Raw genomic sequence first — 17,009 nt, 5'->3', positions numbered from 1 at the left:
AGATCAAGATTTCTTGCCTAACTCACCCTGGCTACTTCTCAATATTAATAACTCATCTAACCCCTTATTTCATATTGACTTTCTTCAAGCTGAACATAACGAGACCGATGGTCTGCAGCCACCTCTGTGCCTCGCAAGTCGAGACGCGTTCTTATTGGCCACGGCGGCACAACCCATATTCTAAAACCCTGTCACTCAACAGCCATCAAAAAAAGACAACACGAAGCAAATACGCCCACAATCTCGCAATCATATATTTTCATCAAGAAATATTGATATCAATCAAATCGCAGATATCTGTTCTATATTCTTAGCTACTTTTAGCTTCACCGTAACCCTCGTAGTGGTCAAACTCGTAATTGCCGGCTGGTGCTCATTTTAATCGCCACCTGACCCATGCCACGCAAGCGCCAAAAAATTTCCCATTCAAAATTAATCGTCGACGACTCACTGACGCAAGGCATAGTTGTCAGGGGCGGCTCTCGTTCCAGATGAGAAAACTATTCCAGCAGGTGTTTGTTAGACTCGCCGCGGTCATCGACGTCTGGAAGCAGGTCTGATTGCATCATCTGCCAGCGATGGTCGAGCTCCTCCCTGTCAACCTTGTTAGTTACCTTTCCACATGCAATGCTTGGAGGCTCCATGCAAATGAGCTGTGGAGGCAAGATTGGTACTTACGTCGTCTGCTTCAGCATCCTGACCCCCTTCTCCCTACAAAAGAACAGGAACCGCCGCATAGTTCGATCCCGCTTGAAAGATGCCATCACATCGCCACGAGGCGCTCCATCCGACTTGTCCATGGTAACGTTGACCTTGCGCATGATGATGTGAATGCGAAGCGCCTCAATGTTCCACACCACTTCCTCAATCTCGTCGAGGTTAACATGGAAGTCAATGTGATCCTTAAATAGACCCCACGAGGCAGGGCTGACGTTCTTAAGGACTTGGTGCTGGAAGCAGCCGGCTTGCTCAATCCAGGTCCAATACTGGGTGACTGCCGTCGAGCTCGTGAATAATCGGTTTTTGACCTGGTAGAGGCGCCAGTCGTATTTGGTGATTTCACCACCACTATGTGAGTCCGTATCAGACCATGCGTCGATGTGGAACTCTTCGTGAACCGGACCGGAAGCGGGCGACAAGAACTTGGGTCGCTTATGAAGATGAGTGTTAAATGGGCTGTTAGGCCCCATGGGAACTTGAGTAGCCAAGGGAGATTGGTCGATAAAGGACGTTTCGCGAGGCGTGCTAGCAACAGAATGCAAGCTCTTGCGCTTCTTCAGAGGCTTGGGCGTGTCGCTTGGACTGCCCTGGCTCTGACGCGCCTTCAATCCGGAGGGACGGCCGATGTTCTTGAAGCCATGCTTGTATCGAAGGGCAGTCAGCTTCGGGTCATGATAGAAGTCATGGATCGTTCGAGGCAAGTTGAAGCTGGCGCCCTCGGCCAGGATTAGCTCGTGCAGGCGCTGTCGCATCCACTCAATTGGCTGGATATCCAACTTGAACTTTTCCAACTCCGACATCGTTTCAGACAAACGGAAGAGCGCATCGTAGGACGTGATGCCGCCCTTTCCTGACTGAATGTACTTCTTGCTGAGGAGCTGATACGGGCTGACCGGGCCCTGTTCGTGAAACTCAAGGATTTTGACGCCCCGATTGACCAGCTGACCGATCTGATACTTGGACGAGCCACCCTTTTCTTGCTTCGGACCGGCATCGATTGCAGCCTGGTGTTTCTCGCGCCATCGAGCGAGCTGCGGCTCAATCAGTGTTCTCACATTTGGCCAGTTAGGCTCCCAATAGGGGTGATTTTCGTTGATCTTGACCAGGGGTACACCCTCAACGCACTCAGGGTAAGTGTAGACTTCTCCATTGTGCCGGAGCACCAGATTATCTCGGGTGATCTCCTCCAGAGGCTCCTCAGAAGGAGATTCCGTCAGCTGAGGCGACGGTTCGATGGGCATGGAAGCCGGTGTTGGCCGCTCCGCTCGCTCGGCTGATGGGGGTCTACTGCGAACGTTGGCCGGCGTGAATCCAGTGGTAGCTCGATACTCTTGTGGTATCGGCATCTCCTCAGGCTCCCGCGCTGGTTGAGTGCTATTGGGAGCCGATGTGTCTTCCATGGGCGTGTCGAACTCGGCAGTGGGCTGAAGAATGCCAGGCCGTGTAGGTCGCGGGACATGCGAAGGAAGGGCGGAACGTGGGACTTCAGGCCTAGGTTGAGGTTGAGACTGAGATAGTGTTACCATAGCCTCTACCATACGCTCTGGAGCAAGATCGGGCCTGGGTACGGGAGAAGGGCGGCTGACTGGTGCGGGAGGAGGCTCGTAGGCACGCCTGTAAGTTGGTTCGGGAGCTTGCTCAGGACCTCGTTCAGGAGCCGGCGGGGGAACAAGCTGATGGACAGGCTGGGGCGAAGGATGATGCGAAGACACGCAGACTGGTTCCTCAGTTCGAGGTGCCTGTTCGGGTTGTGGTTCGGGTGCAGGCTCAGGTCTGGTGTGCGACCCCTTGGCCTCCCTCTGCTGTCGCGACCTTTCCCTCGAAGCCAGTATGTCAATCGTATCTCCAGACGCGCCGTGGCAACGCTGACGGTTCCACTCACAGTTGCCACATCTCTGAAAAAGGTCACCACCGACAATAATACAATCATCGAAAGCTCCCTGATTCTTATTGCACGACCAGCAACGCTTGGACTGAATCTCTCCGGTGGCCTGGATCATGCAGGATAGCCACTTGACGCCCTTGGCTTCGGTTCGCTCATAAATGCTAGCAAGATGCGAGTCGTTGAAACGGCGACCGCGACGGATCTTGACGGGCCTCCGAATTTCGAGTTCCTGGATTCCTTCCACCCATTGATTCCACGGCTCGATGCGTTCCACCGGTCCGATCACATTGCCATCAGCATCGACAACGTCCACTATAACATCAGATGCGGGTTTGCCAACGGCGTTCTCGTTGCCATGATGCTCAACGCCTTCCATGCTCTCTTCATGGGCAGCCGATGGATAGGTTCTCACTTGGATGGAATCATCGGCGACCTCTCTCCGAGGAACATTTCCACTGACGTTTGAGAGTTCCGGTAATTCCTGAGGAAGGCCAAGGGCTTCCATGTCGGGGTCTTCGGAGTCCTCGACGTCGGGGTCCTCGCCCCTCTTCTCCTTGAAAAACCGACGCATCGTCTTCCAGATCTCCTGCTGAGTTTCGATCGCCGCCTGTCGCGACTCGTGGTAGTCTTGTTCAATGCGCTTCAGTCGATCTGTCTTCACTTCACACTCCTCAGTCACGCGGGCTAGCTCGGCCTCGACCTTAGCGAGTTCTCGAGCTAGCCGCGCTTGCGACTCGCTCAGCTGGCTTCGTTGTCCGGTGAGCTCACAAAGTTTGATTCGGAGTTCGGTCGTAGATTTTTGAAACTCTTGCTCGATCATGTTGTTTTCTGCTTCTCTTTGGCGATGAAGGTTGGCCCAGAAATTCCGTTCTGTCTTGTCCCAAACGGACTTGTGTTCCTCCACTGGGAGCGCCTCCGAGGCCGCGGCATCATCCACGGTGGCCATTTTGGGCCGCGTTGAGGCTGAAAGTCGCCCTTGAAGAATCGTCGAATATGATTGAGATTCAAAGATCAAATGTCGTATGTGTTGGTGGATGTTGGCGTAAGTGATGGTTTCAGTCAATGTCGAATGCGGACGCACAGAACCGCCTCCAGCTGGAGAAAAGTGCGGCTCGGGTGGGCAAGCTGCTGGTGGCCGAGCAAGTCCCACAACCTAGGCCAGAAAAAGAGAAGAAAGGCCAGATCGGGTCAGAGGAATTGGAAGATCGCTATGGTTCCAGCTACAGTCCGATAGTCCGAGGGCCGAAATAGAGTCGTGGGGCGCGTGCTCCAAGGCGGGCGGGAATCGGACGAGCCACCCAAAGGACAAGCTGTGATAGATTGGAAATTGGAAATGAGTAACCGAAGGGTGCGTAGGACGAAAGCCTGACTGACAATGGAATCGTAGTTGGTAATCCGATTGATGGGGGCCGGCCGGTAGGCACCTGCAATCCCCTCACGCGCAAAGCGCAATGTTGCGAAAGCGGTCAAATTCCCGTCACTTGTCGCTCGTTAGTCGTCCCGGTTGGCACCCAGCTCTTTTTTTTTTTTTATTCTCTCCCGGCGTTGTCAATGGCGTGTCTTGGGAAAAGCCGGCCTCAACGCAGTCACTTCGAAATCCCTTCCACCTCCGTCGCGCAAACGAGCCCACACTTCACGCGCCGTCGCGCCAGCCCCCCCCTGGTTGGAGCGCACCTCGTTTTCCTAACTTGCTCGAAGGGAGCGAAAACGAAAGAGGGAGGAAGAGGAAGGGTGTGTGAACGAGAAAAGTAGTGAAACCAACAAGGCGACAGAAAAGGAGATTCCTAGGCTGGAGAGACTGAATGAAGAGCGCGCAACGCGTTGCGTGAAACGTTGCACGACCGTGGCGCGCGATGTTCCTGGTGATAAGTGAGAGGAAAGAAATTTCAACAGGTGACCGGTCCCTACGGGTCCGCCAACACCTTTCGGAACGAGGCCTACGGGTGTGATCTGGAAGGCATTAGGCGCTATGTGTCCCGAGCGCTGGGAGGGTCTGGTGTTTGAGCTACTACGTATCCACTGTCGTGTCGCAACCCAGGGATCTTTCTTAATCTAAACGAATTACCAGCACGACTGCCGACAGTATGCTAGCCAGCCACTAAAGCGTTTCTATCGGCACGCTATCGACTCGCCAGCAGCAGCGGTCCACCTGTTGTTGTGTCACGCAGGGATGCTGAGTGCACTTGACAACTGGTGGTTCTTGTTGTCGTGATTGTAATAAACGTTTATGTGTGACGGTCAAGGTTCCCAACGTAGTAAACCGTAACCTGATTTGGTTTATGTTGGCAGTTGCAACGGGGCGTGGCGTACCGAGCGTAGGGTGGCGAATCACGTCTGATAATGTCAAGAAGTATTCTTGAGTAATCAAATTGTATTGAAAGCTGGAGAGCTATCTAGACAGGGAAGTGGGAATGAGTGAAGATATATATACTATTCTGATTTGCTTGGTCGAACGCGCTCTCGTTCGACCTGTTCGACCATTCAAGGTTAAGGTTTTACTTTTGATCGAACGTGGTCGAACTCGTTCCCATAGGACATGCGAATCGGGCTCCCCCCAGGCTTGAGTCCTGGGGGACTCGATGGAATTCGCGCGGGTAGTCGACAGAGGCATTTTATTTTGTCAAAATTCAACCACAACGATGCATCTAGCGATATGTGTATAAAACGATAGAGAAGAAAGCAATTGATTGATCAATTTCTATAGAGTTATTTTTTATTTTATCGTTGGCTAACAGACACGCAAAAGAAAGCATCTAACTCGGTGTCGAGACGAAAGCATGGTCTGAGCTCAGAGGCTGCTTACGAAATATCGTTACACCCTGGTCGCTTGGCCTAGACCTCAAACCAATGAAAGGAGGGCTTGGACCGGACGGTATCCTTGTTTGCTCCACAGTGATTTCCTGAAACAGCTAGCTGAACTGAGTATGAACAGGGGCAGTTCGATATACTGATGATTTTAGCCAATGATAGCATGGCTTGGACCGGACGGTATCCTGGTAGGCTCCACAACGATGTCTTCAACAAGGGTAAGTTTCGTTTTGCCCATAGAACTGGCCGAGCGAGTAGTCAAGCAAGCACTGTCGAGACTAAACGACCGGATAGTAGCAGACATCATTGTATTGCGCACAACCTAGACTTTATCACCCTACATAGCATGAATTCAAGATGCAATACATATGATTTTGAGGGGCCGCTTGGTTCATTAAGAGGTTATCATGTATCCTTCGTCGCCGGGTTTACCGTATCGACTCGACAAATTGATAAAACCTGGTGGGTCCTAGCACCCCTGCTTCATGCAAGTTCTATTCCTCATACAGTTAGTATGAGAATCAGAACACAACGTCAGCTCATCTCCCCCTCTTCCTTGATTTTGGCAAATTCCTCGCGTCACGGCCGCCGGCATGCCCCAATCGAGGCCATCGCCGGTGTGCGGCTTCATTGATATCGTCTGTATGTGCAGAAGTGAGGGCATTCCCAACGGAAGCTAACCAGGGCCAAATAGACGTCACACACGACTTTGAACGCGCCGAACCCTTCGAGATCAGACAGACCTACCGCCTCGAGTACAGGCAGCCCTCCTCGCCCGGTCAAAATACAGGGATTTCCCTAGCAAAAGAAGGCTATTACTACGGTTGGGTTAGGGTGCGAAGTAGTTAGGCTGCCGATGATGTCTTGAGCCGGGGAAAGGTGTGTTTTTGCAAGGTCGATAGAGACGACGAAGGACAAGTCAATAGCTAAGGTACAACTACAATACATGATTCAGGCTCTTCCTCCACTATAATCGGGGCCTCGGCAGTAGTCCCATCGGTATATTTCCTCATCAGCCGTCTCACAATATCATCCTTATTCCCACCCACCAAAAGTCCAAGCCCCTTGGCCATTGTCTTCAGCTGTTCCTTCTTTAGCTGCATGAGACCAATATAAAGGTCCTCTGGGGTATTGTCTTCGTCCCCAGCTAACATAAGCTCCTCAAAGTCCGTGAGGGTATTCACAACTTCTTCCTCCTTGACGATAATCTCCTCAGCAGTCTCCCAACCCGTAAAATCGATCTCGTCGATGTCTTTGATGTGTATGAGGTGGTCTTGGCTCCCGTCGGGTCTCACACTAATACCGCAGGTTGTAAATGACTTGGCAATCATCTCAGGGCGTTGGGCAAGTCGTTGGATAGCCCGTGAGACGACCCATGTTGTCATTATCCTCTTATCCTTGACGGACCACTCTGTCTGCCCTTGGGCCTCCTTATTTATCATGTAAATACGGGTTTCTTCTCGTAGTAAGTCCTTCAATGGTCTGTTGACGGACACGTCAAGCGGTTGAAGCTGACCCGTACAGCCCGGCGGGATAAGCGCCCTCGTCACCTTCTGTTGCCGTAGCTGGTCTGTGACTTTGTCAGTCTTGTGAAATGTGGCGACGTCCATTACGAGAAGGAAGTCTCGTGTTTTCGCCTGTACGTCCGCTAATTCGTCCTTGATCCAGTCATAAAATAAGTCCTCATTGTTGTACGCTGTCTCATTGTACGCGACAGTCACGTCTGGTGCGTAAAGATGGCCCTCATCTGCGAAAATCCTGCCTTTTGGACCGGCGGTGCCGTGGAAGATGATCTTGGGCTTTAGTCGGAAAGACCCGTCGGCGAAGATGTACATGATCAGGGTGGCCTGTCTCTTGCTCCACCCGCTACGGTCGGTCTTGCCGGCCACGGTTTTTGCCCCACGTAATTCCCACGTACTTCCATCGAGATATTCGAATGGAATCGGGGTCTCATCGACGTTTAAAGTCCATTTCTTCTCAAAGCGACGAACGGGCGAGTCGAGGATATAATTTATAGTCATTTTGGGTGACTGGTCGTGGCGCAATTGCAGTGTATTGGTGTTGTTAGATACCCGGCGGATAAAGCAGAGGAAGTTATTCGTGACAGCCCTGTATTCCTCAGGGCGACGACTTGACTCCTTAGTGATCCGACGCTTGACGATGCCTCGCCGCCGCTTAAAGCCCAGCCACCAACCATTTGAGAATGTGAATACCTTCACTGACTGAGGGTATTTATCTTCCCAGATAATCTGGGCCTGTCTCCTGAACCATCCAGTCGTTACGATAAGCTTCTTGTCCCGGGCCTCCAGAAACAGCCGGAAAAGCTCCTCCTCGAGGTCCGGCCAGTGGGGGGAATAGCTTCGTTTCTTGATGTCAAGGGCGGCCTCCTTATCCCGTTTCCAACGGTATATTGTCTGCTCGGGAATTAAGAACTGGATTGAGGCTTCTTTGGCCAATGGATGACGATAACCATTGACAGAAAAGTAGTGATCTGGATCGTATATCCTATAATGCTCTAGGAACATAAGGACCTCGACTTTCTTGCGTGGTGAGTATGTATTCTCACGGCGTTGCAGTGGTTTTGGAGGAGTATATTTCCGATGGGACAGCGGCTTCTTCTTTGGTCCTGATTTCCGAGGCGTAATATTGACTGACCGCTCCACAAGTGTCATTTTGACGGAAAAACGGGGTCATGATAGCTTCACATCGGATGAAAAAACAGGTGATTTACGTTGGAAGGGGGAAAATCCCTCAAACATTGCAAAACCCTTGTCTGATATTGCGGGGAAGAGCCTCGAGAGTTTATCATCACATACTAACTATATGAGGAATAGAACTTGCATGAAGCAGGGGTGCCAGGACCCACCAGGTTTTATCAATTTGTCGAGTCGATACGGTACTTTTCCACCGCGATCGCTTGTCGCGATTGTTCTTTGCACCTACCCTAGATCGCCGTATTTTACCTGGCGGCGCTAAGATAGCAAGTGCCGGGTTGAGCTCTTATTTGCTTTTTCCCCATCAGCTCGCAAACTCTCAACAAGCGCTTCCGTCCCTCCGAAGCCAGTAATCGTTTCTCAACCCTGTCAGCCCATCCAATTATGTATTGAGTCTCGAAATTAAGCTCGCCCCTTTACCAGGTACAGGAGAGGCAACCCGACCACGGGTTGCGCAAAGGCCTTGAGGAACGAAGATGGTTGTGGCAGTTTGCTCGGCAATTGAGATGAGATATGTTGGAAACGGAAAAGCCAAGTGCGAATCTTGGTTTTGAGTGGTGTTGGCCATAAATATACACGCGGGGAGACGAGAACCCTCTCAGGGGTAATCCCGGCAGCGTCCTCGAGGTGGTGTAGGAAGTGAGGGGTCATGAAACTGCAAGAGTGAAAACGTCATGCAATGGAGACGCAATCTTGCATCTGCAGAATCATGCATCTAGCATGCAAATGATGGAAAACATGCTCTGTAAGGTATGTGTGGGAAAAGACGGAAGGCATCAAGAGGTGTGGGCGATGCCGGGCCGTGGGGTATTGTGGGAAGGAGTATCAAAGGGCGGATTGGAAAATTCACAAGGTCTGCGTGCCCAAGGATGGGTAATGTGGGCGAGGAGGGATATTGATGGTCGCCACTGGTGGATGGACAACAGATATCTCAGTCAATTTGTTGCTGTACGAAGTGACTAATTGTTGCTAGGCTAAGGGGATTATTCCAATGGGTTCTTAGATAACTTCCTGATATTTCTTTGGGGGATGACGGTTGCGATGTGGTCGGGGCGGATCTGACGAGAACGCTGTGATTGAATCGGACGCAGGCGCATCTGGACGACAGGTAGTGGCAACATCTGCCTCCGATACATCAAGTTCATCTTGTGAGAAAGCCGAAACCGTGGGGGATCCAACAGGCTCGTTGCTCTGAGAAGATGGAATGGTGCTAGAAGAGGCCGGGGACAGGCGTCGTTTCTTCGTAGGGGTCTGGTCGCAGTTAGAGTTTGTCCGCTTGGCCGGTGGTGTAGTCGGTTCGAGCGAAGCAGACGGGGGAGGAGTGGATGGGATAGGAGGAGATCGGTGAACTGTTGGTTTTGGTGGCGAGGCAAACATAGCTTTCGCATCCCCAAAGGCCATAGGGCCGGAGGACGGTTGCTTCGGTGGGGTAGAGAGTGATAGGGCTGCGGAGGCCGATTTGGACGTGGCCCTGTCGAGAAAGGTCCAGGTATCTGGCACGACGATGAAAACGTAGTCGCGGTCAAAGCCGGGCGGGTGCACCATGATGCTGTAGTCGAGCAGGCCGACAACTTTGCCGGTGCAGGTGAAATGAGCGTTAGCCTGGAAGTGGGTGTCCTGTCTCTCCACCATTTTCTTGCACAGAGATGCCCAAGGGTTGGCGTGGATGGGGAAGATGGCAAAGACCTGGAAGGGATAGAAGCCTTTGAAGGGTGTTTTGTCAGGATTTCCAGGGGCGATGTACGTAGAAAGTTGGACGAAGCCACAGCACTTCAACTGGACGTTGTCGAGTCCCGGAATAGACTCCTTTCGTAGCAGTGTGCGGCCGGGACCGACAACAGGGCCAGTGAACGTGGCAACGGGAGGAATAGCGGGGAAGTGGTCTACGGAGGCAAAGTTTCGAGGGACAATGCTTTGACTCGAGTCAGGGGGGCTGGCAAGGTCAGTTGTATGCAGCATGATTACGGCTGGTAGCCCTGATCACGGATGATAAGAGCCGGAATGGTGTATTCGGTGATGGCGCCAGTATCCGACTCTAGACCATCTCGCTGTTCAACCTCCCAGGTCAGGGTGTACGGGTGAACACGACCGTTCATGAAGAACCATTGGTCGGTCCATTCTGAAGCAACGACTGGTTGATTATAGATGGAAAGGTTGAGGCTGAAGAAGATGCAGCTGGAGGGGTTGTCGGGGTCTGACCGAAGTTGCGCATACTCGGGAGTCAAAATCCAGGACGGGGCAGGTAGGAAGACCTTCGCTATGGCTTCTGCGTTGAGCCGGTGGTCCTGATAGGCAAACCTGGACGGGCAGTCTGGTTGGACGAAAAGCATCATGGACATATCACTGCCCGCGATTGTCTGGCTCTCGAGAGGTTTTGCGCGGGTTCGAAGGGCCATTGGCGAGGGGAGCGGGAGTAGATATGATACACTGGAGCAGTGGTTGTCGGAAAGGAGCCAAGAATATCCGAGACGAACGTTGGAGGTAATAGGACGGTAGATGCCGCGGTAGTGAACAGCAGAGTAGGAAGTGAGCGGGGTGACGATGGCTTGGTCTCTATATGGATATAGATGCAGGGGCAGTTCTCGCGGGCCGCAGTATCTAGGGTGCGGGGTTCGGCAGATCAGAGCTCAGACGAAGGTCCGGGAAAGCCTCACGTTTCAAGTAGATGAAGAATGCGGGGTTTGGGTCATGAGCAAGGTCGATCTGGCGCCAGAGACGTCATCGAAAGTGATGTATGTCAAATGTCAGAAGTGCGATGTGACTGTAGGGGATGGAGTAGTGTCACTTTCTGTGAAGCAGGTGAATGAAGGTGAGGTGCCGATATGGAATCAGCTGATATCGGAGTAGCAACGGTTTCAGCTTGAGTGTGTCACCAACTGGCAGGATGGGAGTTGCGGCGCGACAAAGGGCAACGTCGGCAGTTGAGCAAGAGTCTGGGTTGTAGGCATACAGGAAGGGTTGTAGGTGGTTAAGGGGACTATTAGCGGACCGCTGGGATACTGCAGGAACCAATGCCGTATTAAGGAGCATAATCATCATCATCCAGAAGCGAAATCGTGCAACTAAAGAGAGTCCGACGCGGAAGCCTTGTGATATACCGTTCGCCTGGAGTCATCGATGCCGAGAAGGCAGCGGCAGGATGAATAGTCCTGTGGCCAAGCCAAATGAAACGATTGCTCGCGCGGGAGCCTGCTCAGGGTCAGTAGGGAACGGACAAGAGGGTAATGCTGTAAGCGCGTTGGAGAGAGCGCAGGGAGATGAGACGACAGGAGGCGGCGTGGATGTGGTAGCAGCTGCGGACAAGAGGTTGGGACATTTGTCTGCGGTGGAAGATACCGCATGGAGGCAACATGCGGAAGCAATTGCAGGGTCGTTGCCCAGAGCACGGAAGTCTCATGATAGGGCCAACACCGGAGGTTCCGCGCAATATCAGCCACCGAGTCGGCTTCAAAGGCCTTTGTTGCCCAGAGAACGTGGTGCACCGGAGGCCGCGGATTCCGATGCTCCGCTCTTTCATCGACACATTTTGCCCAAGGAGAGGGGGGATGGAGATGATGAGCGGCGCGGTAAGGCGGTTGGCGATCCCCCGCTTTTTCGTCGGCATGAAGCACCCACGGTCCGGATTACCCAGCCCAAGCAATCAGTATCTGAAGACATTAGACGAAGAGAGCTAGCAGCAGCAATTGCACGGGGTTTGCCCAAGAGACGTCGGGGACGGGGTCGGCGGCCGAAAGCAAGACCAGATACTAGCCGAGACGAACCTCCGAGGAAACAAATCCGAGCTGGAACCCGAAGGCAGAGAAGACGGGAGTTGCAGGCCGAAGATCTGGCGAGCGTTCTGCGTTTCTTGGAGGACGAATTTGCCGTGAAGGAGAGTCTGTCCAACGAGCAGACGTGGTGTACGCCAATACCACATGAGAGAAAGGTGTCGACCGTGCGAGCCTTCTACAAGGAGTTCCACGATGTGGAAACTTTGCCAATACGGACTTGCATGCTGTGCTATCGTAAGCGCACGAAAAAGGAGTTGAGAGATGTGACATGGGACCAATGGATGTCGAGCTGGGTCGAAAAGGACAACCGTTCGCCATTTTCATGTCTGAGTTGCTTTCCCGTGGGCGAGACCTTCTCGGCATGTGCGGAGTGCGCTCGTTGCTTGAGGCGGGGTGTTCTGTCGCCTGCGGCCCAGTTTCACCGACGTATTGGGTGTGAGCATATGTTTCCCGAAGAGCTGAAGGGCCTCACGCCGGTTGAGGAGAAGCTTATCGCACTGAACTCATGTTACGGGTTCGTCACAAGGTACAGCATTGCGAGCAGCCAGAAGCAAAGTGTCCGGTATCCGAAGCACATCAAGGGCCACATCACGGTGTTCCCAAACAACGTGCAGGAGCTGGCCACGAAAGTGCTCCCCCATCCACTTTTGCAAGTCATGGACGAGATCCACGTCTCGTGGCAGGGCGCGGGGAAGCCGGCACCGAGCGATCTTTCAAGCCTCCTATCGGTGAGGCGGCGAGTCGTAGAGAGGGCCCTTGTCTGGCTGAAGAAGAACAATCCACACTATGCCGAGATCGAGATCGACGCGGCGGAGATGGAGAGTTGGGGAGCCCCGCCGCATGGGGTGCCATCGTTGGTGTACGATCGCATGGAGCGGAACGAGCCGTCGGCATGGGAAAAGACACGAACGGCGCAAGTCGTGCCGCCCACGGAGCGCGCCATGGACGACGAGGGTTCGGTGGACATCGAGGAAATCCTCTCTCTGCTCAATGAGGGAGAAGGCGCGCCAACATGCCAGACTGGAGGACCAGTGACGAACGAGGGAAACGAGTCTCGCTGTAAAGCTGGAGCTGAGGCTGACCAGGTCACGAAACCGATCAATGAGGTCACCTCTTCTGGAATGTTTCCGCTGGACGGGCCGCCGGATGTAGCGGACGTCGAGAAATTGCGGTTTGCTTGCGACGCTGTCGGAAAAGGTGCTGGGACCAGCCACATGGGCCCGAGAACATGGGTTGGATCCTCGGCTGAAAGGCGGCGGGGGCATGCTGACGACTCTGAGCCGTACATTCATGTTTCTCGTGGGGACGAGTTCGCCGACTCGTTTGATGGCTCGTTCTTTGCGAAGACGTTCCCCACACTACTACCGTTCGGCGTCGGGGGGCCACGGTTAGTCGAAGAAGCCGCCATAGAGGCGGGAAGAGGTGCCAACGTGAGTGGAGGAGATATGGCGGCGCGAGACCTCTTGTCGTCTCGGAACATGAGCCTTCGGACCTGGGCTGACATTGTGCTGCGGCGTCATGGCGGCCGATTCGCGACGCACCACATTTTCGCATTTCTCGTCTTCAACATGGGCGTGCGGTCGAGGAACCGGCGTGTCAGCATGCTGAGCGTGACGAGGAAGAACTTCCGCAAGGTGGAGCGTATCGTACGGTCGCTGACTGCAGACAGGTTAGCGGCAGCTAGGGCAGAGTTGGAAAGCTCAGGCAAGACCACCGATGATGGTGTGAAAGAGCTTCTCAGGAGCCTATCGCTGTATGGTTACCGCCAGCCTATGTCCAGAGAGCTCCGTCTCAGCATGCGGCACAAGATCCAGGCGCTCATCGTTCGCCATGGTGTGCCTGCCATTTGGTTCACTATCAACCCAAACGACATTACGAACCCGGTGAAGCTCCGACTGGCAGCGTATCGCTCACGCGATCCTGAGGCGGCCGAGGCTTTCCTGCGAAGCCTTGACATGTCGTTTAAACGTATGCGGTTGTCCATCTCAGACCCTATGAGTTCGGCTATATTCTTCCACCGGGAGATGACGTTGTTTTTCGAGCATTACGTGAAAGTAGGAGAAGAGTCAGTTTTCGGGCGTATCAGCCAGTACTATGGTGCTGTGGAAACCAACGAACGAGGGGCGCTTCACGTTCACGGGCTGCTCTGGTTGCATGGAAACGCGCATCTGAGCTCTACGCTTGCCGGCATCCACGGGGAGGATCAGGCGGCGTATCGTGAGCGCATCGTCCAATACGTCGATAGTGTTTTCTCCGAGGTAATGCTCAAAGTTGTGGTGGGCAAAACGGGGCGGCTAGGCTGACATGCTAGGCAGGATCTTGACCAGGAAGGGTTCTGCGCCGTGCAAGCGGAGCGATCGGTGGCATCCGACATTTCCTTCCTTTTGGACAACACCGAGCAGTTCTCGGCCGCATTTGACGAGGAAGCCAACTTCTGTGCCGGCGCGACGCAGATTCATACCCACAGTCCGACCTGCGTCAAGTATTCCCTGGGCAAGAAGACCCAGAAGGGCGACCTCTGTCGGTTCAAGGCACCATGGAGATTGGTCGACAAAACTGCATTCACGCCAGACGGCGTGCTGCAGATTCGCAGGACGCACCCCATGGTTAACCGGTGGAATAAGGCCATTGCCGTAGGGCTTCGCCACAACCACGACATCTCCTTCATAGCGACGCAGCGGAAGACCATGGCACTCGTCTATTACGTCACGAATTACGCGACCAAAGTAGAGGACCCGACGTGGAAGCGAGTCGCTGCGGCCGCAGAACTGTTGCCTGTCCTCTCAGCAGGTGGCCAGCCGGCCGCCGGGGAGGATGCTGGAGGCGACGGCGGAGGCGACGAAGACGGTACAAAAAACAAGACGCGACAGTTTCTGATGAGAGTGGCGAACCGTATATTTACGGAGCGGCCACTATCGCAAGTCGAAGTTGTTGCCTATCTTCTAGGGTACCCGAGCGAGTTCACGAACAGTAGCGCCTGGGCGTATCTGAACGTATCTCTGCTCTACTGGCACGTCTTCCGACGGTGGCGACATCTCCGGCAAGAGAGCGGCATCGCGGTCGCGGACGGTTTTGTGGACGAGTCGATCGTCGTGGAAGAAGCAGGCCAGAGAATCAGCTTCGCTGAGGCGTATCGTCATCGTGGTGATGTCCTGCGAGGTCTGTGCCTATATGACTACGTTTCGCTTGTCAGCCTCAAACGCGTTGGCAAGGACGAAAGCTCGGGTGCCTGGGGAGAGGTGCCATTCGAGAGCGATTGGACGGCTGGGAGACAATGGGTGCAGGTGCTGAGACGGCCGGGAAAGCATGCCGTCGTCTGCCTTGACGGCTATCTGAGCAAAGATTTCGACCAAGACGACGAAGGGTCGTGCCATCGTAGGTATGTCCGGGGACGAGTCGAACGAAAAGTGGTTGAAAGAGACTAACTCTCCTACTGAAGAGCAGCCGTGCAGCACCTTGCCTTATTTGTGCCGTGGGAATCCTTCTTGGGCGAAGAAGGAGACGACATCAACGACATATGGGCGCGGGCACGAGAGGCGCTGGATCCTAGAATCTCATGCCTCGTCGATAACGTGCAACTGCTTCGGCGGTCCGCCGAGGACGCAAAACGGGACGCTAAGCAATGGGCATCCTCATCCGGCGACGGGGACGCCACGGGCACACATGTTGAGGAGGCGGGAGCAGGCCAGGCGGATGAAGAGGCCGCATCGGCGTACCAGTCCGATAACGTTGGAAACGCAACGCGTCTTATCGATGTCGTCAGAAGCGCGGTCGGTGCGAACCAGATCACAGTGGGATCGCGGGAACTCACAGCAATGATGCAGCAGCTCTGCCGCTTCCAGCAATCAGCGCTATCCTCGACGACCGAACTCCTGGCCACCATAACACCCGAAAGGGGGAAAGACGGATAAACATGCCAGGGCGGGTGTTTTCTGGGGCCGCAGTACCGCCGCAGGATCAGGTCAAGGCCATAAAGTCACAGCAGATATGTGCCTCCAAAGAGAGGGTGAAAATGATCCAGGGCATACAAAATATGGCCGCGGCCCATGGAACTGATCGCAGTGCAGCGGCGCGGAGCGTGCTCACCGGTTTCGGGGACGGTGACATTCAAATGACGGCGGCGGACTTGGAAGAGACGGTAGACGACGCAGATCCGAGGGTAGAAGTCCAGTTCGGCCCATCAACCTCTTTCCTCGAGGCTGGCAAGGATCTGGTAGCACGATTGACATTGAACAAGAGACAGGCGATCGCTTTCCTGATAATATGTGGCCAGCTCGACCTCATAAAACGTGGGGAGAATGGTGACATCGGTCAGCTCTGCCAGTTCGTCGGCGGCGAAGGTGGGACTGGCAAGTCGCGAGTCATCGAGGCACTCGTGGAGCTTTTCGCCAAGAAGGGCCTTTCGAATCGTCTGCTGATCACGGCGACGTCAGGGACGGCCGCAGCACGCATCAATGGCATCACGATCCACTCCGCATGCGGGTTCTCGAAGGAGCAAGGGACAGGCGCCGACACGACGAAAGACTCGGACGGCGTCCGGCTCCCGAAACAGGCGGAGAGATTCGTCCATGGGCAATCGCGAATGGACTGGCAGGACAAGGACCTGCTAGTCATCGATGAGGTGAGCATGCTCGGAGCGCGGACGCTGCACGCCGTGAACGAGCGGCTGTGCCGTCTCCGCGGATCGCAGCAAGATTTCGGGGGATCCCCATCGTTCTCTTTTGCGGACTTCCACCAGTTCCGCCCGGTCCAGGAGAGGTCGATCCTGCTCCCCAGCGTGGCCATGTCGTGGGACGAAGACAACTCGTTCAAGGCCGAGCAACGGCACCAGCATGACAAGGCGCACGCGCTGTGGAAGAAATTCACGACGGTGGTCATGCTGGACGAACAAATGCGCGCCGCTGGGGATCCGGTACTGCAGAGGCTGTTGAAGCGAATCCGATTGGGCGTGCAGGACCGGACGGACCTTGACCTCCTCAACTCCAGGCAGGCTTGCTAATCAATCAACGGCTTTCAATATTGATGCAATATTATTGAATCAATTCAATTCAATGCAATTCAATCCTGAATTCCAGATTACATAAGTCAATGCAATACAATTCAATGTAGGTG

The 17,009-nt window shown here is 54.0% G+C and overlaps 4 protein-coding genes across 4 annotated transcripts; 1 reads left to right on the top strand and 3 right to left on the bottom strand.

Moving 5' to 3' along the window:
• Positions 1-500: 500 nt before the first annotated feature.
• On the bottom strand, positions 501-3,551 carry MRS44_013802 (uncharacterized protein; the record flags this gene model as incomplete). Its single annotated transcript, XM_065617245.1, has 2 exons — positions 501-594; positions 679-3,551. 2 exons carry the CDS (start codon positions 3,549-3,551, stop codon positions 501-503), a joined length of 2,967 nt encoding a protein of 988 aa, XP_065473317.1.
• A 2,788-nt stretch (positions 3,552-6,339) lies between these two features.
• MRS44_013801 (uncharacterized protein) lies at positions 6,340-8,085 on the bottom strand (the record flags this gene model as incomplete). Its single annotated transcript, XM_065617244.1, has 1 exon — positions 6,340-8,085. One exon carries the CDS (start codon positions 8,083-8,085, stop codon positions 6,340-6,342), a length of 1,746 nt encoding a protein of 581 aa, XP_065473316.1.
• Positions 8,086-9,126: 1,041 nt separating this feature from the next.
• On the bottom strand, positions 9,127-10,523 carry MRS44_013800 (uncharacterized protein; the record flags this gene model as incomplete). Its single annotated transcript, XM_065617243.1, has 2 exons — positions 9,127-10,039; positions 10,093-10,523. 2 exons carry the CDS (start codon positions 10,521-10,523, stop codon positions 9,127-9,129), a joined length of 1,344 nt encoding a protein of 447 aa, XP_065473315.1.
• Positions 10,524-11,266: 743 nt separating this feature from the next.
• On the top strand, positions 11,267-16,896 carry MRS44_013799 (uncharacterized protein; the record flags this gene model as incomplete). Its single annotated transcript, XM_065617242.1, has 4 exons — positions 11,267-14,155; positions 14,213-15,276; positions 15,337-15,671; positions 15,740-16,896. 4 exons carry the CDS (start codon positions 11,267-11,269, stop codon positions 16,894-16,896), a joined length of 5,445 nt encoding a protein of 1,814 aa, XP_065473314.1.
• Positions 16,897-17,009: the final 113 nt, after the last annotated feature.

This window comes from Fusarium solani, assembly GCF_023522795.1.
Source record: "Fusarium solani strain SB1 chromosome Unknown bctg00000009, whole genome shotgun sequence".
NCBI classification, from domain to species: Eukaryota; Fungi; Ascomycota; class Sordariomycetes; order Hypocreales; family Nectriaceae; genus Fusarium; species Fusarium solani.
This window is presented reverse-complemented; position numbering and strand designations above follow the sequence as displayed.